This window comes from Dunckerocampus dactyliophorus, chromosome 1 (assembly GCF_027744805.1).
Source record: "Dunckerocampus dactyliophorus isolate RoL2022-P2 chromosome 1, RoL_Ddac_1.1, whole genome shotgun sequence".
NCBI classification, from domain to species: Eukaryota; Metazoa; Chordata; class Actinopteri; order Syngnathiformes; family Syngnathidae; genus Dunckerocampus; species Dunckerocampus dactyliophorus.
Window position 1 is genome coordinate 17,299,058 of NC_072819.1, and position 24,530 is coordinate 17,323,587.

The 24,530-nt window shown below is 39.7% G+C and overlaps 1 protein-coding gene across 2 annotated transcripts in view; it reads left to right on the plus strand.

Moving 5' to 3' along the window:
• The window catches only part of l3mbtl1 (L3MBTL histone methyl-lysine binding protein 1), a 35,224-nt gene extending 12,833 nt beyond the window's left edge, over window positions 1–22,391 (plus strand). The window contains exons 9-22 of one of the 2 annotated variants that reach the window (XM_054776929.1): window positions 2,177–2,281; window positions 2,782–2,917; window positions 2,991–3,082; window positions 3,170–3,321; window positions 4,409–4,485; window positions 8,607–8,692; window positions 8,765–8,875; window positions 8,944–9,085; window positions 10,006–10,108; window positions 10,203–10,391; window positions 10,472–10,521; window positions 10,830–10,987; window positions 11,080–11,142; window positions 20,666–22,391. In XM_054776929.1, the coding sequence (XP_054632904.1) occupies window positions 2,177–2,281; window positions 2,782–2,917; window positions 2,991–3,082; window positions 3,170–3,321; window positions 4,409–4,485; window positions 8,607–8,692; window positions 8,765–8,875; window positions 8,944–9,085; window positions 10,006–10,108; window positions 10,203–10,391; window positions 10,472–10,521; window positions 10,830–10,987; window positions 11,080–11,142; window positions 20,666–20,800 (1,599 nt within the window). In that variant the 3' untranslated portion in view covers window positions 20,801–22,391. Of the gene's footprint in view, window positions 1–2,176; window positions 2,282–2,781; window positions 2,918–2,990; window positions 3,083–3,169; window positions 3,322–4,408; window positions 4,486–8,606; window positions 8,693–8,764; window positions 8,876–8,943; window positions 9,086–10,005; window positions 10,109–10,202; window positions 10,398–10,471; window positions 10,522–10,829; window positions 10,988–11,079; window positions 11,143–20,665 lie in introns of those variants that run through there. The other variant, XR_008570466.1, reaches the window with a different exon arrangement.
• Window positions 22,392–24,530: the final 2,139 nt, after the last annotated feature.

Consider the following 24,530-nt stretch of genomic DNA (forward strand, 5'->3'; position numbering starts at 1 on the left):
ATTAAATATAGAATAATATCTAATGTTATTTATTATGTATTATTACATAATGCTTTACTAGATAGTTTTGAGTGTCATTATTTGTGGAAAAATATAATACTGTTAAATATTATTTAAAAAATGCATTTGTACAAATACAGTTTATTTAATGATGCTAGTAAATTATCAACAAAACAAAAAAAAATAATTTATTATAGGGCTGTCAAAAACAGCATATCAACGGTGGTAACTAATATATTCAATGAATTACATAAATGTTTTAAAGCGTATTTAAAGCATACGCATCATGGCAAGCCACGCTGTTCTGTTATGACGACAGACGGTGGCAGAGTGTAGGTCCCCACAGAGTCAGACAGTGTCGGACGCTCTTTTCTAACTTTATTCTGACCTGAACACATCAACAGCAGTGCAATCCAACACCATGCACACGTGGACAAAATTGTTGGTACCCTTTGTTCAATGAAAGAAAAACTGTTTTATGAGTTTATTTTTTTCAATAATTCTGTTGAAGCATGGTTGAAAAGCAATGTCTGACATTCATTGGGTAAATTTCAGAGAATTTTGGTCTATTATTACTTTTTTCAGGTTCAACTTATTTCTGTGACCATTGTGAGTTTTTCTTTCATTGAACGAAGAGTACCAACAATTTTGTCCACGTGTTTATATGTAACTCCAACATAAGCAAACATGTCTCTAGTTCATTCGTCATTGCAACCTTCCTCATTGTCACTAGACAGACTGCGAGATACATTCATGGACACTCTGGAACATTACAGCAAGGTCTTTATTATGCGTGGTCTAACTAAACAGAAATGCAAAGAAAATCAATAAGCGGATATTCTTATCACTCACTTTGTAACTCTCAACACGGGAGTACAATTTTCTGCATTTAAGTATGCTCGGAAATCTCAGAAAATTCACGTAAAACGTGAATTCATCTTAAATGATGTGGTGTCTTTGAACGCAACTCCCCATTGCTCATAAACACACAATTAAAGTCTGATTCAAATATTCTGCTATTAAAGAAACCAGGTTTGGTTTGGTTTGGTATTGCACTGCGAGTGACACTGGGTTTGTATGCAAGAGTTCCTTTTATGAATGATGTCAAGGTTATTGTTATGGAATGTAGTCCTTCTAGTTGCATTGGTCTGTCTTGTAGGGTGTTTCCTCCATCATCCTTATTGTCATAGTAATATGATCTTTAATATGTATCCAGATTGCTGATATCTTGGATAACAAGCACTCTTGCATCTCCTGGACCTCCTTTTAGTTTGATGTAGATTTTCCTGTTAGTGCTCCAAGTGTTTTGAATCTTTCCCTGCTTCCTCAGTTCTCGTGCTTTCTTGGCGATGTTGGCATTGCGTTTTGTGAGATGCTCATTCATGTAGACATTTGTGCCTCTTAGCTTCTTTCCCTGTTTCAGCAGTGCTGTTTTGAATTCCCTGAGGTAAATAGGTAAATAGATTTTCAGACATGTGTGCCATCTCTTAACTTGATTTAAATTTTAAGTTAATTTGGCGTTGTTAATACATCTTTCTTTCAATAAAATACAGTAAAAATGACCATATTTCAGACATAATAATGGTTATGGTAATGGTTTAATTGATTTACAACATGCATTGAAGTTACATTGGAATACATTACATAGTACAATTCACAGTTCTACATGTCCAAAAAGGAGTACGAAGAAGCAAAGCTTATTTAATCTTACCCCCTCATACATTTCCCATCAATTGCAATACATTTGTTCACTTCCTGTGTTCCAAATGTACTCTTTGCTAGTTTAAAATACATAGGAAAATGATAAGGTAATTTAATAAGGTAATATAAGATAACAAACTGTGATTAATCTGATTTAAAAATATAATAATTCGACAGCCCTAATATATAGTATTTTTCCAAATATTCTTTTAAAATTATAATGGTGATTATTTGTGGAAAATAATATTGTTAGACATTTAGAAGTAAAGGCTTCGGCACTAATAAATGGCTGATACTTTCTGCAGTTGACTAAATAAGAATAAGCATTAGAAAATGAATGAATGAGTGGTAGATTTTTTTATTGGCCGACGTGGCAGTTTTGATTGAGCTGTTTGAATTCTGCCTAGCAACAAGTCACCTTGCTTTTGCAGACCACTAACACATTTAGTAAGATCGACCATTGCTCATTATGCAGACCCAGAGGGCACCCACAGTGAAGAATGGCTTCAAGCAGGGGATGAAGTTGGAGGGCATTGACCCTCAGCACCCGTCCATGTACTTTGTTCTTACTGTGGCCGAGGTAAGATGTAAAGACTGTTAGGAATGGAATATTTTCCACTCTGTTCCAGATGGTTACCAAAACATATAGGTGCTTATCTACAGCAGAGAGATAACACATGCATAATAGCTTTCACTTGGAACAAAGACATTCTGATCTTTTTAATTAATGTCACAACACATACACACACACTTAGCTTCATTATGAGTCACATTTCTGTCTCCGGGCTAAGACGGCCAGCCTCTTAGCCAATGACTGGTTGAGACCAGATCAGACCAATACATCAACAAACAGTTAACAGTTAAGGCTTACGAGGAAGAGGAACTCACTTTCGCTTTAGAGACTCGCTAGACCTTGGCTGGTGGGCTGACCGTTCTCTCCAGCTCTGGCATTACAATTGCTTGGATCTACGCTACTTAATATTAAATTGTAAACATTACTTTAGACTCTTAGCATTATTTCACAGCTGATCCGAACAGAGAAAGACAAAGATGTTAGAGCTGATGTAAAGATGCCTGCAGGTGTGTGGGTACCGTCTGCGTCTCCATTTTGACGGCTATTCGGACTGCCACGACTTCTGGGTAAACGCCAACTCACCCGACGTGCACCCTTCAGGCTGGTGTGAGAGCACAGGACACAAACTGCACACTCCCAAAGGTCAGATGGCACGATGCACGTCATAATTTAATATGATGCTAATTATGTCAGCGCCGTCTTCACACCACTGCAGGCTGTAAAGAAGAAGAGTTTACGTGGACAAACTACCTGAGAATGACTAAAGCACAAGTGGCTCCTAAAGAGGTCTTTGCTAGTCCTGGAAGGGTAATCCTTATGTCTCTATATCCTCTGAGGTAAACTGATGGACAGAAGTATTGGGATTTAGAAATTGTGTCTCATGCCATCTAATAGATTGACGTAAAGTGCGGCTTTGAGATAGGCATGAAACTGGAGGCCGTCGACCGCATGAACCCCTCCCTCATCTGCGTGGCCACCATCACCGACGCAGTGGACGACCGCTTCCTGGTCCACTTTGACAACTGGGACGACACCTACGACTACTGGTAAGCCTTAAAGATCTGTCATTTTTAATTCCAACACCGTGTTCATGTACAAGTCATTTCATAACATCAAAATATGACCAAAAAAACCCTGTAATTTTATGAGTTTAAAGTCCAAATATCACCAAAAGGGCACATAATTTGTGAGATTAAGAGCTAAATAATAAAATAAAAAACAAAACATTTTGCAAGAATAAAGTAAAACAATGAGAATCAAGCTGTAATATCATTTCAGGGGTATAATGTCATACTACGACCAAAGAAAACAAAACATGATAATGATACCAAATTTTATAAGAATATAGTAGTGGTGTCACAGAATCTGGCATGATTAAAACATGACAATATTTCTCGTTGAGAGAAAAGCTGTCTTGCGGGAACAGCCAGAAGCTAATCAGACTGTGAACTCTGGCATCGTTACTGTGAATGATAGTACATGCAATATGGAAGTGGCAGTGCTCAAGGCAGGATTTGAGCCGCACATTAAGGGAATAAACCTTGCACTCGAACCTACCTCGGTGTTCCCAGCATCACTCGTCACTCATGCTTTTTTCATCGAAGATGAAGATAACTGTGACGCTTGCATCTTCATCCGCTGTGGAACACATAAGTAAACAAGACCTGTCGCAGCCATCTTCATCACACACACAACAATGGATGAGTGATAGAGCGCATTGATATGAACGGAGAGAAAGCGACGCTGGGCGATTTGTGAGGTCTGACTTTTTTGAGGAGGGATTTTTGTAATGCAAATGTGTTACTCTTTTGAACGCATATTGTTTTTAGAAGCTAAATTCTTTACTTAAGTGGCCCCAGCAACTAACTAAAACTACGTTCCTCTTCACCGAAATCCGAGCAAAACTTGGATCAATACCAAGTTGGAGGTACTGTAAGTCACTGTTGATGCAGTACATTGCTGATGGGGATGTCATACAACTTCATGTCAAAAAATCCGAACTATCCCTAAAATACATGTTAAAGTACCCTGAGTAGACATGTTAACTATGTTGACATACAAATACAAAAATACAAAAATATATACAAAAATAAGGTGGTTCCTTTGTTCAGTATGTTATCATTAAATGTGCAGGTGCGATGCCACCAGTCCATACATTCACCCCATTGGTTGGTGCCAGGAGAGAAAGCTGCCCCTAACACCACCTCAAGGTAAGAGCAACACTATTTTCCCTCTTTGGGGGTATTCTGCGAAAGTGTCTCAACCAACCCCGGCCTGGTGCTCAAGATGCAACTCGACAAAACCTAAATTCCCCAAACAAAGGTAAATGGTATTGCAATGGTGGTTCTCAACTAGCTTTGTCAAGTCCTGTTCTCAGCTTTGTGCTAAGTGCGCGCTCACATAAGAGGGGGCTTTAGATGTCATATTATTCTACTTCTGCTCAAAAGCGAAGCGATCCCAGCCTGTGTATTTTACACAAGATGAGCAAGTAATTATTATGGAGCATTATGAGTAGTTCAAAAGATTGTCATTGCCAAAAATCAACAGTGTCGCTGCAAGTAGAGTGAGGGAGGACAACAAGTGTCTTTTCATTTTTGAATGATGTCTATATTAACTCATTCAATACCAAAATTGTATTTATACGCCTTTTACATTTTTTAGCACGAGAGGCAAAAAGAAGTGATGATGCAACTGCACACTACAGTAATAGAAGTCCCTGTCACTGCAGTTTTAAGCCATAAAAATGGCCACAAGGTGGCAGAAGAGCATTTGATAAGAGCTTGACATTGATCATTTGCATGTACAGTATTAACACACTCGACAGCAAGGAGGAAGTGGAAGAGCATGGAGGAGTGTAGCGTGCAGAACGTTACGCATTGTAGGGAAATTTTACTGCATGTGCACACACGGTTTAGTCCTAAATGTGAAAATTTTAAATAGTTCATGGTGTTATACACTACCGGTCAAAAGTTTTAAAACACTTTTTTCTTGCCATTTTTGTTGCAACAAATGACTTTCTCCAGTACAATGCTGTTCACCTGATGTTCACGAGGGTATAGTACCACAGTGTGTTCCAAACACCGTTTTTATGTAGACAGAGGAGGGAGTAAGTACAACAGAACTCGGAACACCTGTAGGAATTAGTTGCACCAACTGCCAAGGCTTGATCAACCTCCATTTCTGCAGAACAACTTTAAACTGTTGACCCATTTTGTGGTCCCTGAAACAGGCCTTTTTGTATAATTGTGAAATACACATCATTTTTCAGTTTTGGGTAATCTTACCTTTTTTAACCTCTGGCACTTCACCACTTACCTTTGTACCACTTCAAGCTATTGATTGGACTTGAACGACTTGAATTTCAATAAATAACTGGAAAAACTGGGGTGTTCTAAAACCTTTGACCCGCAGTGTATTTGTAAATAAATACAGTCAAACCTGTCTTAGCAGCCACCTTTGTAGAACGGCCACCTGCTTATAGCAGCCACTGAAAAATCCCCCCCAGCAAATTTACATGTTATAGACCCTGTGTATAGCAGTCACCTGTCCAACGCGGCCAGCGGCCACCCATTTTGTCTCCCTTGGTCAATATCTGACTGCATATTGCGGCCAAATTACTAACTCAAGTAGAAGCTTCATGCACGAAAAAGTTTTGTTTTTCAATCAGTCAGTGTGTAGACTTTAATTACTGAGTCCTGGCTCAGTCACAATCATTCACAAGATCCACACAAACTGTCAGTTGTTCCACATAAAAAAGCCGTCTTCTTTGGAGCTTGCTATTTCCTGGTCAAACATGTAACTTTAAGAGCATTTGCACCAAAACATTACCGAAATTAGTCTGGGAACAGGACGTGCTCCCAGCGACGCTACAATATAAAAAAAACATACGCTAGCATGCATGCGGCAGCGGGAGCAAAACTGAGTTTGGTTGTACTTAATTGAAGTATTTTAGAATGTACTCACTATATTTTTGATCAATCCTCATCCACAAATCCATCAAAGTCCTCATCTTCTGTATTCGACACAAAAAAAGCCGTCTTCTTTTCCGTTCGCTACTACTCTGTTAACTTGTCAGTGTTATTCAGCTCCGAAGCGAAGAAGGAAACTTCTCCTGTTGCTTCTGCCAACTTTATTTATTGAACGCGGCCACCAGACAGCAGCTCAGAACACACACACATCTCTCAGCATCGTCTCTCCTTCCTGCTTGCCCACAAGGCAAAGGTTAAACAAGCTCCACTGCATAGCTGTCCAGCCAATGCCTGTAAGAAATACATCGTTTATTTCCTGGTGTGCACTGGTCAATACTGTAATGCCGCTTGTTGTGGGGAAGGAGAGACTCACGTCGCCGATGCACTTTAATGGCTTTATTAACAGCGGAGAACACTGCAGGACTTTACATCCACGCCAACATAAACACACTTCCTAACTGTCTCGAAACTCACAGCTTGCACTGAGCCTTGCTCTCCTGCTCGGGACGCCCACCGTCACTTCCTGATGAACTAAAGCTGTAATGACACTCTGCCGTATAAAAAGTAAAATATTAAAAACAAGCGTAAGACATTACTAGCACAGCTTTGTTCTGTGGGTCGTGGATATATATCAGTTATTATTAAGCCTCTAGCTTCCTTTTAGTAAGTAAAAACCTTGGCTATGATTGCACTACATTGTCATGTAGACCTACAAAGTACACTTGGAAGAACAAGAGGTGAATAAATGTATTGAAACTGATGAGGGGTAGGATTAAATAAGCTTTGCTTCTTCCTACTCCTTTTTGGACATGCAAAATTGTGAATTGTACTATGTGATGTGCTACTGTTTGACTCATATGCATGGATGAATTAAAACCATGAACCATGATAATAACAAGCCTAGTAGTGCTGTACAACTTTTATCCGCAGTCCGCAGTGCCCTCTACTGGTCAACATTCAAACTGGACGCCAACCTGTCTATAGAGGCCACCTGTCTATAGTGGCCACTTTTGCAGTCTCCCTCTAGTGGCCGCTATAGACAAGTTTGACTGTAGTTATTTTGATGTAAAAATAAAAAATGACAAGAAATTGTGTTGCTTATGTTGTGGATGTTGTGGTACAGTTGTTTAGATATTTGAGCTGTCCAAAAGCAAAAAAATAGTGTAAAGTGAAAGTTAAGCTTGAAATGTATCTTTTTGTACCCTTTTTGTAACCTTTTCTAGTTGGCAAATGATATTTTCCTGAAACGTCCCTATGTTCTTCTGTTTCTGATGAAAGACGAGAGTCTAATCATTCTTTAGGTAGGTTCCATGTTTATATAGCCATAGAACACAATATTCTGTGTGCCTTGAAAAATCAGTCAAAATCGTCTAAAATGGACGGTACTGAAGGGGTTGTTTTTTGAAAAACGGCTGGAATTGAATGAGTGAATAGAGACAGTAAAATATGAAAAGAATTGTTTCCATATTTTACTGATCTCAAGAAACAGAATTTGTATCTGTGTGTGTGTGTGTTTTATTGAAAGCGAAGCTGAGTGTGTGCAGGGTATTTTTTTTTACTGTCGGGATGAACACGCAAATCTACTGAAATGACAATAAAGACTTTTTTGACAGCTCGTGACTCACATTGCCCTATACGTAAAACACAGTTTTTTTTATTCATGGCCATATCAAAGTGAAATCATTAATTGTATTCGTTATCTGTGACAAGTTGTAGGTGGACTGATGTGTGCTCGAGATATGCTGTACCTCGTAATTACCACTAGATGGCGGTGTTGACGTGTTTTGTGGCGACTTTGTGACTTTCCTTTTTGTTAAAATGAAGTGTTTTATGGCAGTTGATTGATGCCTCAAAGTGCTTATTCCTCCAGCAAATACTGTAATATAAAAATACCAACAGGTTGAGTACTCAACAAGTACTCATGAGTACTCATACCTAGCGTATTCCCACGGCTATTATCCATCCCTTATGGATGGATAATATCATTAGGGAATGCTTTTTTTTCTCAGTTTTTTTTCTCCACGTCCCCTCCGTAGGTTCTCAATAAATGGTGACGCCATCTCCGAGTGAGTTAAACAATGAAACAATGGCACTTTCAGAGACGATTTTAAGATGAAAGAATAGATATAACTTGGCTGGAACCAGGTTAAGGGTTTAGCCCATGTTACCATGGTGATACAGCTGCTTTAAAAGAGAGCTACCTTCGCGGAACAGGTAAGTCCGGCTTTCCACTCAACACAGCTTGCTAACCCAATAAACTCGCTTCGCAGAATACCCCTTTAATTTCTTTATGTTCTGTTTGTCATATACAAGACACCATTTTATGTTACTAATATGGGAATTATGATTTGTTTTATCACCAGATTATCCTGACCAGGGAGAGTTCTCCTGGTCCCGCTACATGAATGAGACTGGTTCTAAGGCAGTAGCAGCCGAGGCTTTTAAAATGGTCAGAACAGTTATTGTTGTTGTTAATAATAATTACTATTTTTGTTATATTGTTGTTGTTGTCAACCTACAGCGTCCAGCCCACAGCTTCCTGCCTCACATGAAACTGGAGGCTGTGGACAAGAGAAGTCCTGGTCTCATCCGAGTGGCAACAGTAGAGGAAGTGGAGACTCACCGGATCAAAGTATTGTATTTGTGCGTATGTGTGTGTGCGCACTGTTTTAGCAGCCAGCCATGTGTGTTCTTCCTTAGATCCACTATGATGGCTGGAGTCATGTCTATGATGAGTGGATGGACTCGGACCACCCTGACGTTCACCCAGCCGGCTGGTGTGAGGCCACTGGTCACCCTCTCAAAGCTCCCCCGCAAGATGCCAAAACACATCAGCCGCACTGTAACTATGCACTTTTATTTATTACACTCTTATCTTTAGTTAGAAAAAAATTTGTTAAACTACAACACTGGTTAATGCATCACAGCATACCATAACAATCTCCATACACCGTGAAAACATGCCCCTGAGGAGTTGTTAAAAGAGGTGGTGGGGGGTGTAGGTTGAACACCATTTTTTCCAGTGTTCGGATTTTATAACATTCAAAGTGTAAAAATAAGTTAACCACTTCAATCTGTAAAATACTTTGTACAGTGGGACCTCTAAAGTTGAACACAATCCATTCCAGGCTGCTAATAGGCTGCATTCCAGGCTTTTTTTAAAATACAAAACCAAAAAACTCAGCTTCTTCCTACTCCTTTTCAGACATGTGGAATTGTGAATTGTAACATGAAGCATTCAATGTCAATTGTATGCGTGTTCGAAATAAATTTAACCAAAACCTTTTATTGTTTTTAAAAAAATATTCAAAATTTTGTACAGCATTTGAAAAATATATTTTATCAAAACAACCAAAAATAGTTTCCATTATTTTTCAAATACTATATGAATGTTTACATTTAACCTGAGAAACAAACAAAAAAAATGTAATGGGAAAAAAGTTTTCTATTTTTTCTTTCTTTATTTGTGTGTACTCTTAATCTTAATTATGTTTAAAATCAATAATTGTACAACAATTTATCATCATATATAAGGAAAAAATAGGCCTGATACACAAATTAAATTAAATGTAAGACATTTATTGAATTCAGAAATATACAATACAAAAATATACAATAACTGCAGTAAGATTAGTTTTGTGGTCCCAGTCGCTGGTCTGAATGTGTAGGATGAAAGGAAAGGGCGACACAGGCCAGTTTGCACTGACTCAGGCAATATATTCATTTTTTTGTTAATACATTTAATTTTGTCAATGCACTCAGGTCCAAGGGATCCCCCCATTCCGACCCAGTCCGCTTACCCTCCATCTGTTCCATGTAAGCCCATCAGTCACACCAGAACCACCAAGTACAGCTTCCACAACAGGTCACCCCGCTTTCTCTGCATTTATGTAAACATCTCATTTCGAGCCCTGAAGGCAACACATCTTAAAAAAAATTGATATTATCTTAAAAAACAGGAAATGTCCGACTCCAGGCTGTGACGGTTCAGGCCATGTGACGGGTCGCTTCACAGCCCACCACTGCGTGTCGGGATGCCCGCTGGCTGAGCGCAATCAAGGCAGACTGAAGGCCGAGCTGTCGGACTCAGAGAGCAAGAGGAGCCTCTTTTTTGGACAGAGGACCAAGAAGGCGCATTACCGTGGCAGGTAAAGGTGCGTGTGTTTGCGTGAATGTTGTTGCTGTTATATTTACTTATACAGTATGTACCTTGATGCTTGTTTTTCAGAATTGGTCGTCCACCCAAATATAGGAAGAACCAGCAGAGAGACTATCAGAGTGAGTTCATAGTACTTTTATTAATGTGATATGTCATGCTCAGACAACACTTAAATATTGAGGGGAAAATTGTTGATTGCTATTTAAAATATTTGTAATTGGACGGAAGAATCACATCTTGAACATTCTGAACAAAGAAAACAGTTATTTTCACATAATTTCACCAGAAATATACAGTATAATTTCTGTTGCTGTTTCCCAAATATTGAAATATATACTGACATATATAACTGCAGGATATATACTGACAGCTGACGGTAGAAATGTGCAGTATACGTAAGTTGCATGAGTGTGTTCTTGCTTGTCAGACATGTCGTCTGAGTGCGTCTACCCGTCGTTGTTTGTGTCGGCGCTGAGTGCTCCGTCGGACCGTGCTTTGTCTCTGTGCTGGGAGCAACACTGTAAACTACTTCCTGGTGTCCAGGGCATCCCAGCCAGTCAGGTGGCAGCTTGGAGCGTGGAGGAGGTGACATTAGCAACTCATTTAGTATTAACTTATACTTTTATTTTGTACTTCCACCACTTGATTATTAGTGTTGTTGTTTTTTTGCCTTCTAGGTCTTCACCTTTGTGCAGAATCTAATTGGCTGTGAGGATCAGGCTCGTCTCTTTAAAGAAGAGGTAATACATATTAACATGTACATTATTTCTTGCCCTCTAGTGACCATAATAGTCATTAAAACCAGAGAGGCGATATTATTATATTATTTACAGTATATTATTAATGGACCAACCAGGGCACCGCTTATCACCAATGTGTTGCCACAGTGGTTTAAACGTCAATTGCACCTCACACCAGTAGGGGGAGCCCTGGGCCGCCTAACGTTCCATACGCAGCCAAACAATTGGACAATTGTGTGACATTTTAATTTCAGTTTAATGATGTTGGCATTTATTATAATTATTTATACTTGGAGATTTCGAATTCTACAGACAGACTATTAATTACTACATTGGACAACCATTTGACCATTTTGTGACATTATTCATGTTAATATGGTTATGTTTTGCTGTACTTAGCATCAGTGGTGTGCTGTCAGGTCCAGCAAAGACTTCTCTGCTAGCCTAGAAGCAACAACTTACATTTACAACTTAGAATTTAAGTTGTAGTATTTCTTTTTATTAGTATTTTCTTCATCAAATTGAATTTGTTCCCACAGTCTATTATCTTAATTTTGTAGAATGTCTCTTGGCTGCACTGCTGCCAGTACGCGTATGTAACATGTTTTTGTCCAATCAAATTTCAACTACTGCAATGTTGCAATGTCAATGTAATCTTCTCAGGGCCTTCAGAATCAGCAGTGCTGGCCCCTGTCACTGAAACACTATTAGTAATGGGGCTGTTTCTTTAACCAGTCAGATTTCATATTCACCTCACAAGGCCAGCAGGCCTACAGTAATGGCAGCATTTTTGCATCCTCTGATTGGTTGATGTCTGAAAGCCTATGCCTAACACTCAGTCACCAGTGCTCTTGAACGCATCACATGACCAGCGCAATGCTTAATTGATCATGTTCCGACACAAAGAAAAGAGACAGAAACGAAGTTGTTCAACATTCTGTGTGAGTTATATAAACAAACAAGTGAGTTAATATAATATATTATATATATTATATATAAGTCAGCCAAAGAAAGGGTTTTTTTCGCCACTTTGAGTAGAAGACTTCCAGACCTGTACTTACGAGTGAGTGGTGAGTGTGATGTTTGTTTACGTTTTAGTCAATGTAATAGATAAATATTGATTCTTCTTTCCAGGTGATGATGTAGTGTAGAGGTTCGGAGATTGGAGTTGATTAGAGACTATGTATTAACCAGATAAATAAAGATAAAGGGTTAACTGGGTTTCTTGCTTTAGTAGTAACGGTTGGTATTCATCACCTATTATTTATCTTATAAATATAATATATTATAAACATAATTTTCACATGATTGTGGTGGTATCAAGTGTTATGAGCTGTCAAATGCCAGACCCTCGGTAAGTAGAGACAGAGGCAATGTGCAGAAAACAGTCTTTTAACAAGCAGGTGCAAGTACTCACAGTTTTGAAGGCAACAGGCAACAAAAAGCGACAGAGCAAAAAAGGCTCAGTGAAAACATAAAACAGGTAAGTACTAGAAGAAATCAGCAAATAAGCGTCTAGATCAGTGGTTCGCAACGACCCACCATCACCCCTCAATGACAAGCGGCGACCCATATTGTGGAAAACTTTCAACTAAAACCTCTTAAATATCTTGTATTTTAAGGGCCTGTTTGCAACAATGACGTGACTGCTTAGAAGTCGCTTACTTTTTAATGTTTTGCAAGCATTGTATCCCGCCTTCTTCCTGCTCAAGAACAACAATCATAACACTTTCAGTACATGGTGTAATGTATCTGAGGAGTTGAATAATAGCACCTGGACTTAGACCTGAATGACAGGTGAACAATCTTTCAGAAAATCAAACTAGTCCAAGTTGCTCTTATTCAACCCCTGAGATAAACAAAAAGTACAATTCAAAAATATTTAAAGAGACAAATTTAACTTTTTTTCTGAGTATCTTAGCAGATCTAAGTTAAATAATAATAGGAGGTCTATTATTTCTGTAGACCACCCGTCAGCCTAGCTCATTAGATCGAACTGGGTGTGAAACTGTACCTGCAAGTCCTTGTTGTTGGGTACAATGAACTAGGCAGTAAGGTCCCAACCTGGGACCAAAAAAAAAACCTGCCCTGCCACCCGGGTCGTCACTCAGCCTCCCCATTTTTCCCCACGCCCACCCTTGGTTAAGGGTAGGAAGGAAGAGGGTGAGTTTCAAACCTCTTTAGGGTTGTCATGTGGGTACCGTCCTTCATTGTTGTTTCGATGATAGGCCCACTGATAGGCCCATGACACCTCCAGAGAGTTCATCGGCAACACCTGGCGTCCCAGGTGTGCCAACCTCTGCTTTGAGCCCAGTAAGGGTCCTTGCACATGATCCATAGCCACTGGCTGCTTCTTTCGGCCGCTTCAGAGACTGATTTTATTGTCTGTCGCAGTGCCTGTCCATGAATGCCAAGGTCTTTCATAAGCCTGATGGTAGAGAAAGTCACAAAACCTCTGCATCCTTCAGCTGCATGGACCTTGGCCTTCCATCCTTGTTGTTGTGCATCTGCTGCCAGATCTGTATAGCACAGTTCCTTTTGTTTGTAGGCCTCTTCGGTGGAATCCTCCAATGGGACCGTGAGCTCTATGATGTAGACCACCTTTAGTGATGGGGATCATAGCACCAAGTCTGGCCTGAGGGTGGTGGTTGCAATCTCTGGGGGAAAGATTAGTTGCTTGCCAATATCAAGTAGCATCTTACAGTCCTGGGCCATGGCTAGCTGGTTTCTGATTTAGTAGTGGGGTGGTTAGGCTGTTTCTGTCCCTCTCTACCAAATGTTGGCACAGAGATGGAATTGGCAGCTCTCAAGGGCAAGGGGTTGATGGTGTTCCTCTTGCTCTCAAGGGCTGCTGCCAGACTTATGAGGACTCGATTGTGCCTCCAGGTGTAGCGGCCTTGTCTGAGGCTGGTCCTACAACTGGTCAAGATGTGTTTGAGAGTCGCTGAGTTTGGGCAGAGGGCGCAGGTTGGGTCAGCTTTCAGCTTCCTCCTGACGGCGCACCTCCTCTACCACCATTTTCCTCCTTTGTGAAGCTGAAGCTTTGTGCCAACTTGGTTTATTTATTGCAATATCAAATCCTCCTCTTCCCAGCTAGACATGTCCCACAATGTTGTTGTGCCTCAGGGCTGATGTCACGTGCTGTACCGCATCGGATGGTGTCCATTTCCTTCCAGTTAACAAAGGTGGTGCAGCTTTGCTGACGGTCTGGAGTCCTTCAATGTCATCTGTAGTGTAACTTTTGAGCACTTTTATTCTTCAGTGAGGCTTGTGATAGGTACTTCAAGGACTCCTTTGCTGTAGATGCTGATTTTGGTCAGACAATGTGGGAACCCAAGCCACTTCTTCACATACGAAGTTTTGTTTCGCTCCATCTTTTCCACCGTTGTTTGAGCTTCCCTGGCAGCATTGTCTTCTTGATGATGTCCAGACTGGTGGTGATGTCCTCCCTTAGTACCTGCACCTGGTCTTTGTCCCTGAGGCTTGCATTGTACCATTTGGCTTTTGACAGGCTTTTGACGGGTTGCTCTGACACCATCGGTATTGGGTTGTCACAAATGCAGAACCTCACATTCTTAAGCTCCCTTGACTATTGAGATGCTTTGTGACGTATTCGGCTTGATTTTCATCCAGGCTCATCTGATGTTCTCCTGCAGCTTTCCAAGTAGTCGCTTGGTGCATGCTGCAGTAGTGGTCAGGGTGGTCATGTCATCCATGAATGACACACGCTGCCGTGATGTTGTGTTGTCCACTGTTGTGAAGCACAGTTGCAGGTCTTCAAAGCAGGCTTTCACTAGAGCAGTGATGGATAATAGAACGTGGAAGAAGTTGAAGGATTCCCAGAGGAGGTTGTGGGGAACTGATCCAAAGGCATTAGCCAAGTCGAGGAAGGTTACATGGAGGTGTCTTTTGTCTTTCTTAGCCGTTTGGATCTGGTGCCAGATCATACTGCTATGCTCCAAGCAACCACAGAACCCTGGGATGCCGGCCTTCTGTATAGATGTATCAATGTACGTGTTCTTCTCCAGGTAGGTGGACAGTCTCTGTGCTATCATGCTGAAAAAGATTTTCCCTTCAATGTTGAAAAGGCAGATTGGCCGGAATTGACGAATATCTGCTGCATTCTTCTCTTTGGGAATTAGTATGCCTCCAGCCCTTTGCCACGCCTTGGGTATTATTCCCTTTTGCTATACTATCTTCATGAGCTTCCACAGATGGCGTAGAACATCTAGTGCATTCTTATACAGCTTATATAGCATTCCATTTGGTCTAGGGGCTGAAGCCGATCTTGCGCGCCATGCTATGTTCTCGTCTTCCTTCCATTTTGGAGGGCCAGTCTCCAGATGGAATTCAGGAGGTTGAATAAGTGGGATATCATGTGGGATGACTAGTGGGTCATGCATTTTCATAGTCATGGTGGTCCTTTTCCAGATTTCCTTCCAGTTGTTGCTTTGAAGTTTTGAGGGTTCCGCTTTTTTCCATAGCGAAACCGATCCTTGACAAACTTTAAAGGGTTTTTACAGAACAGTGTTCTTGTGTGTTCCTTCCTTTTTCTCAGTTTTTCAAGTTCTCTGCTCTTCATAAGGTCGCCAACCGAGATTTGATGTCTCTCTGTAGTAGTGTGAGACCATCTCTGGCTGCATCAGAGGCCTCCTTCCACTGCTCTCTCAGCTGCCTTCTCTCTCTGATCAGTCTTTTGATGTCTTGCTGTCTCCTGGATTTGGTTTGTGTCGGTGTTACTTTATTGCTTGTTCACTCCAAAGCATTATTCTCCATACTGGTTGATTTTTCTCTTCTTTTCCCACTTGTTGTTCCAGGATTTTTGTTGGATCATTGTTGACTGTTTCCCACTCACTCTTTTCAACAGCTTTGGGCCACTTCACACTTGGTCTGTGCCCTTTGATCTTATCCTCCTTAGGAGGTTTCTGTGGCTGGGTGGGTTTCTCCACCGGCATCCCTGTGCTTGTGCTATCTTCCTCAGTGACAAGGGTGCTGATACTCTACGAACTTTTTGTCCCGTCGCTGTGCTTGACTGGTTACTTCGTAGGAAGTACTGGTCAATGTGAGGCCCTTGTCTCTGCTCTCTCAAGCACCCTCTCTTTCCTTGGTGGGTCCTCAACACCCTGAATGATGTCATCTTCACCCAGTCACAAGTTCACATCTGAAGTGAGTGTCATGCTACTGTTGTGGTTGCCTCATGTGCCGTGTTCTTGCTCATAGTCATAGTCATAAGCCGTGTTGTCCATTGTCGAGACATCTTGCACCTCCGCTCTTGCAGGTTCTAGAGGTAGTAGCAATTGACGGGTATCTTCAATAAACTGAGACAACGTTGGAGATTGCCGTCATGGGGAGCTAGCCCATGACAGCCCCTTGGGGTCTATTTCTTACTGTCAGCTGTCTCTCCAAGCCGTTGCATAGTCTTTCCCATGTTTTCAGCTGTCCTTTCACAGCAGTCATTGGACTAGTCCAGATACAACTTTAGCATTTTTAAAATATACTGTATATATATATACAAGTCCTTCTAAAAAAATTAGCATATTGTGATAAAGTTCATTATTTTCTGTAATGTACTGATAAACATTAGACTTTCATATATTTTAGATTCATTACACACAACTGAAGTAGTTCAGGCCTTTTATTGTGTTAATATTGATGATTTTGGCCAAAAAAAGTAAAGAAAAACCAAAAATCCCTATCTCAAAAAATTAGCATATTTCATCCGATTAATAAAAAAAAAAGTGTTTTTAATACAAAAAAAGTCAACCTTCAAATAATTATGTTCAGTTATGTACTCAATACTTGATCGGGAATCCTTTTGCAGAAATGACTGCTTCAGTGCGGCGTGGCATGGAGGCAATCAGCCTGTGGCACTGCTGAGGTGTTATGGAGGCCCAGGATGCTTCGATAGCGGCCTTAAGCTCATCCACAGTGTTGGGTCTGGTGACTCTCAACTTCCTCTTCACAATATCCCACAGATTCTCTATGGGGTTCAGGTCAGGATAGTTGGCAGGCCAATTGAGCACAGTAATACCATGGTCAGTAAACCATTCACCAGTGGTTTTGGCACTGTGAGCAGGTGCCAGGTCGTGAAAAATGAAATCTTCATCTCCATAAAGCTTTTCAGCAGATGGAAGCATGAAGTTCTCCCAAATCTCCTGATAGCTAGCTGCAGTGACCCTGCCCTTGATAAAACATAGTGGACCAACACCAGCAGCTGACATGGCACCCCAGACCATCACTGACTGTGGGTACTTGACACTGGACTTCAGGCATTTTGGCTTTTCCTTCTCCCCAGTCTTCCTCCAGACTCAGGCACCTTGATTTCCGAATGACATGCAAAATTTGCTTTCATTCGAAAAAAGTACTTTGGACCACTGAGCAACAGTCCAGTGCTGCTTCTCTGTAGCTCAGGTCAGGCGCTTCTGTTGCTGTTTCTGGTTCAAAAGTGGCTTGACCTGGGGAATGCGGCACCTGTAGCCCATTTCCAGCACATGCCTGTGCACGGTGGCTCTGGATGTTTCTGCTCCAGACTCAGTCCACTGCTTCCGCAGGTCCCCCAAGGTCTGGAATCGGCCCTTCTCCACAATATTCCTCAGGGTCCGGTCACCTCTTCTGGTTGTGCAGCGTTTTCTGCCACACTTTTTCCTTCCCACAGACTTCCCACTGAGGTGCCTTGATACAGCACTCTGGGAACAGCCTATTCGCTCAGAAATTTCTTTGTGTTTTACCCTCTTGCTTGGTGGTGTCAATGATGGCCTTCTGGACAGCAGTCAGGTCGTCAGTCTTACCCATGATTGCGGTTTTGAGTAATGAACCAGGCTGGGAGTTTTTAAAAGCCTCAGGAATCTTTTGCAGGTGTTTAGAGTACATTCGTTGATTCAGATGATTAGGTTAATAGCTCGTTTAGAGTACCTTTTCATGATATGCTAATTTTTTGAGATTGGGATTTTTGGTTTTTCTTTACTTTCTTTGCCAAAATTATCAATATTAAAACAATAAAAGGCCTGAACTACTTCAGTTGTGTGTAATGAATCTAAAATATATGAAAGTGTAATGTTTATCAGTACATTACAGAAAATAATAAACTTTATCACAATATGCTAATTTTTTGAGAAGGACCTGTATATATGTACAGTCAAACCTGTCTTAGCGGCCACCTTTATAGAACGGCCACCTGCCTATAGCGGCCACTGGAAAAAAAATCCCCCGCAGTAAATTTACATGTTATAGACCCTGTGCATAGCAGTTACCTGTCCAACGCGGCCAGCGGCCACCCATTTTGTCTCCCTTGGTCAATATCTGACTGCATATAGTGGCCAAATTACCGAGTCAAGTAGCAGCTTCATGCACGAAAAAGTTTCGTTTTTCAATCAATGAAGCCGTCGTGTGTAGACTTTAATTACTGAGTCCTAGCTCAGTCACAATCATTCACAAGATCCACACAAACTGTCAGTTGTTCCACATAAAAAAGCCGTCTTCTTTTGAGCTTGCTATTTCCTGGTCAAACATGTAACTTTAAGAGCATTTGCACCAAAACATTACCGCAAAGTAGGCTGGGAACAGGACGTGCTCCCAGCGACGCTACAATATAAAAAAAACATACGCTAGCATGCATGCGGCAGCGGGAGCAAAACTAAGTTCGGTTGTACTTAATTGAAGTATTTTAGAATGGACTCATGTTATTTTTCATCAATCCTCATCCACAAATCCATCAAAGTCCTCATCTTCTGTATTCGACACAAAAAAAGCCGTCTTCTTTTCCGTTCGCTACTAGTCTGTTAACTTGTCAGTGTTATTCAGCTCCGAAGCAAAGAAGGAAACTTCTCCTGTTGCTTCTGCCAACTTTATTTATTGAACGCGGCCAACACAGAGCAGTTCAGAACACACACACCTCCAGTCTCGTCTCTCCTTCCTGCTTGCCCACAAGGCAAAGGTTAAACAAGCCCCACTGCATAGCTGTCCTTCCAATGCCTGTAAGAAATGACACCGTTTATTTCCTGGTGTGCACTGGTCAATACTGTAATGTCGCTTGTTGTGGGAAAGGAGAGACTCACGTCGCCGATGCACTTTAATGGTTTTATTAACAGCGGAGAACACTGCATCACTTTACATCCACGCCAACATAAACACACTTCCCAACTCTCTTGAAACTCACAGCTAGCACTGAGCCTAGCTCTCCTGCTCGGGACGCCCACCGTCACTTCCCGTCACTTCCTGATGAACTAAAGCTGTAATGACACTCTGCCGTATAAAAAAGTAAAATATTAAAAACAAGCGTAAGACATTACTAGCACAGCTTTGTTCTGTGGGTCGTGGATAATAACAAGCCTAGTAGATTCAAGATTCAAGAGTTTTATTGTCATATGCATAGTAAAACAGTTATACTACGCAATGAAATTCGTATTCTGTTCATTCTCCCAAGAAAAGAAAAAAAAACACAAGAAAAAGAATAAGAACATCAGTAGTGCTGTACAACTTTTATCCTCAGTCCCACAGTACCCTCTACTGGTCAACATTATTATTATCCCTCCCCCCCCTTTTTTTTTATTTTTTTCCTCTACTGGTCAACATTCAAACTGGATGCCAACCTGTCTATAGAGGCCACCTGTCTATAGCGGCCACTTTTGCAGACTCCCTCTAGTGGCAGCTATAGACAAGTTTGACTGTATATATATATACTGTAGATATATACATATACATACATACAGTATATATATATATACATATATGTGTGAGTGTGTATATATATATATATATATATATATATATATATGTTATAGTATTATATTTAATTCATGTTTTCTATGTAAAAAACATGGTTTATGTATTTTTACTATAGATACTTTTTTCTTTTCAATAAAAATATTTTTCAAATTATGTTAGATCCCTATGTTAGATCCCCCAGGACACCATCCGTAGTCTCATTAGGAGCATGCCCCAACGTTGTCAGGCATGCGTACAAGCACGTGGGGGCCACACAAACTACTGAGAATCATTTTGAGTTGCTACAATGACATTTTAGCAAAATGGACCAGTCTGCTGCATCATTTTTTCAATTTCATTTTTGGTGTGTCTTTGATTTCCCCCCTCTATAGGGTGATCATTTTCATTTCTATCAAATTATGTGGCATCATTTTGTTACTAATACATCACCCACTTATTATCAGGAAAGATATTCAAGATCATTTTTCCCCCAGTTTAGATCTGATGTGTTTTCGAAGTGTTCCTCTAATTTTTTTGAGCAGTGTATATATATATATTAGTAATAACAAAAATATCACAACATTTGGATATAGTAATAAATCTTATTTATTGGCCATGGACTATTTCCTTGATTAGGGGCAAAGTCAACTATCAATTCTAAATATTAATTCATTAATTGTTTTTCAAAAAGTCAAAGTAAGTTGTTCTTTTAACCCCCAAAAAAGTTTTGTTTTTTCCCTTTCTTTTTATCCGCACAAACAAAACTTGGTAATTTGATTGGTTGTGTTAACGTGGTTAATGTGTTCACCCCACTTCTCAGATGATTGACGGCGAGGCCTTCCTGCTGCTGACCCAGACGGACATCGTGAAGATTATGAGCATCAAGCTAGGTCCCGCCCTCAAGATCTCCAACGCCATCCTCATGTTCAAGAGCACAGATGAGGCTCTCAAATGAGCCTCACTCGTGATGCGGGTCGTTCATGTGCCAATGGTTCATTTTTTGTGTGTGTTCTTAGCATCCTGTGCCCATCAAAAAATATCAAACTTAGCGGAAGAACAAAGTGACGGACAAGTGTATTGGGATGCCTGTCAACATAACATGCCTGCAGGAAGTAACAGTAGGAGATTGATATTCAATATTATGAACGAATGTTGAGTTAAAGTGAATTTGATGTGACAAAAAGCAACTTGGGTTGGATTGAATTTGATGGATGAAAAAAAAACATGGGGGAAAAGTATGAAAAAAGACTTAATGCAGTAGACTAGACAGGCCAGTGTAGGAGCTCTCTCAAGCTTCTTGTTTTGTGCAATAATTCATAAAAATAAGTGACTGTGTTGGAATTTTAAAAAGGATAAAACATTTGATTCTTATCTATGGAGGGGTTTTTGTGCCAAAATTAAATATCAACAAAATTACATACATAATTGAAAATACAAAATGTGAGATAATGTACTAATTAAATATTATTAATACTAAATTGTGAAAAATTTCATAAAATAATGATGTGGAACCTACTAGTTAGTTATTCTATGACATTTCGTAATTAAATTCTAAAGTCAAATTTTAAACCATTAAATTCATTGTATTTATTCTATTCTATTTATATTAAAATGTTCTGACCTTTTAAATTATTTAATATAATTGTTATATATAAACAACATATATATATATATATATCATATTTTTTAATTGTGTTATTTTTATTTATTTTGTGGCCTTGCAAGCATGGAAAAAGTAATTCAAGATTCTACCGCAGCATGCCAAAAAATATGTAATATAAATATAAATGCCATAAGATAATTAAAAGGTCATGACATTTCTAAAATGGTAATGAAACAATTGAGAAATTGGTTCAATGTGATTGCAAGACTATATTTCAAAATGTATGGGATGTCTAAACTGGCCATGAAAGAATTCAGCTCATTACAAGTATTTAAGATTACATTTCACATCTTAATGGACAATTTAGTAAATTATTTCACATTTAATTTAATTTGTATTTTAATTAGCTATTGTTTATTATTTATTTAATTCACAATGTCTGAATTGGTCATGGAATAATAAATAATCAACCATCAAAGATGTGGTGGGCCGAGCTTGACGAAAACGCCACAGTTCACATTTGTGACTGAATTATTTTCCAGAATTTTAATTTTATTTATTTTTTTGCCTTCTCGTTTGTCCTGCATCAGCCAAACACAATTCAGTTTGTTTTTGTATGCAACCAATTTCATTTCTGGATGCATACAATGGCACATTACTGGAGCACAACTGTGAAGCCCCAAATGAGGAGTGTTAAATGACTATCAACAACTTTACATGACTACTACACGTTCAGAGTTTGTTGTGTTCTTTGACTTGTTTACGCATGATGTTGGATTTCTGATATTGGTGCAGCTTCACTGGAATGTCTTAAGGGCTCTTGGCTGTGTGTGTGTGTGTGTAAAGATCATGTTCAATCATTCAAATAAACATACAAAGTTGACTTTTTCTTTTTGTTTTTTTTAGGGTTGACACGCTTGTACGCCCACATATGGAGTGAAATGTACCGCAGTGAGTTGCACTATTGACTATAAACTTCCTTTGCTTATAGCGTGTCCCCCTATTGACGATATTGTCACCAACACATGGACGTGGTGGTGCTACATGGGCCTTAGGTGCTTCATAGAAACACAGTATAACACAGTGGTACAAGAAAAACCTGATTGGAGACGCCTGTTTGTCAGGATTTGAAAACACTCAGTGGACAGGCGATGTTGGAATTAACATTATTATATCGTACAAATCTAAAAAGAAGCTAGCCACTGTTAGTAGTAAGACAAACAGGGTGATAACATGTATTGAGATCACTTGTGATGTATAATCCGTTACTGTTAACATAGCGTTAATGCCATCCGACGCAAGTATGGAATTTGATTTGATAGATTTCCAGGTATGGAAAAGTATGGAAATTCAGGTATGGAAAATATTCATGTTTCCAAGGCTGTTACCACTGCTCTGTTTTCTAAAAGACAGAGTTATGAATAACTAAAAAACCAGAAATGGATGCATCTGATCTTCCTAGGCGCTTGCTAGGGCAGCTAAGATGGTTTGCGAGAGCACACAGTGGCCGACGCGTACCGGAAAACATTTGGGAAAATTGACAAGTTGAATGAATCCTTCTGCTCTTATCCTCTTCCAACTCTTTGTACGAGCCACACTTCCTAGCTGTAATCTCCTGGAAATGATATGGTGACATAATGGCATACGTATTCAGAATAATGAAAACAAACCATAATTTATTTACAAGATAGTCGTGCACACACACACACACACTTATCAAATACATGTAAAGCATAAAACGTGTAGGTACTCACCACTAGGGAATGACAATGCAAGATGACTGACAACAGATGGAATCTCAGACACGGTGTTGCCTTTAACGTGGTCATCAGACTATAGTGATAGAGGCTAGCAAGGTAGAGAAGGTGCTTCTCCAAACCGTGTCTACATAATCCACAGTGTGTGTCTCTTGTAATTCCAGTAATGACTTGCAATCATATATTAACTGGTGTTCACCAGTTTTGAGACCAGATTGACTGTCGAAGCTAGTGCTTCAGTCACTTTTGCATCTCCCAGCACACAGCTATGGTGCATTCAAGGACTGACAAAGTGCACAATCTCAATCATTGATGAAAAAAAGCATAAAAACTAGGGCTGTCAAAAATAGCGCGTTAACAAATTTATTTAATTAAGTTTACATTTTTAGCGTAAATAACATGCACATCACGTCAAGCCACACCTCTCTGTTGACAGCAGATGGAAGCATAGTGCAGTGTCCCTACACAGTCACACAGAGTCTGACACTTTTTAATGACTTCATTCTGACCTGAACACATCAACAGCAGTGCAATTCCAACACCTCCAAGTCACAATCACGTCTTTAGTCCTCCTCCGAACGACACTTCCTTATTGGCACTGGACCACCGCGAGGTGCGTTCACTGAAAATCACAATAACGTCTTTGTTATGCGGGTATGTGTGGTCGAAATAAACAGAAAGACAAATAAAAACAATAACTGGATATACTTCTCACTCACTAACATAACTATTACTGCGGAAGTACATTTTTTTGCATTTAAATATGCTTGGGAATCCCAGAAAATACATCTACAATCAAAACATATGAAGTCAATTGCAATTACGTGGTGTCTTTGAACACCACCCTTGTTGGCTGGGAATAACACCGTTGATGTGTGATTCAAAATAGTTACTGTTAGGCAAATACATTTTTAGACATGTTTGCTATCTTGCAGCTTGATTTGAACTTTCAGTTCATTTGGAGCTGTTAATATATACAAATATATATCTAATCGCATCCTGTCATTTACCTTTTTGTTCATAAAATACAGTCAAAATAGGCATATTTTCACACAGTTGCAAATGGTGATTAGTCATGATTAATTAATTAGAAAACTGGTGAATTTGATTACAATTTTTACTCATTTGACATCCCTAATAAAAACAAACATACAACAGTGGTACATGTATGCTGTACATTATACCTGTATTATCACGTATATGTAAATGATTACTGATTTATGCTGAATGAGATGTGTTTTCTGGTGAATATACTGCCTATTTTCAGGGAGAAGAAAAACATTTTTTGAGCGAAAATCAGCAAATTTGTAATGTCCCCAATGCTG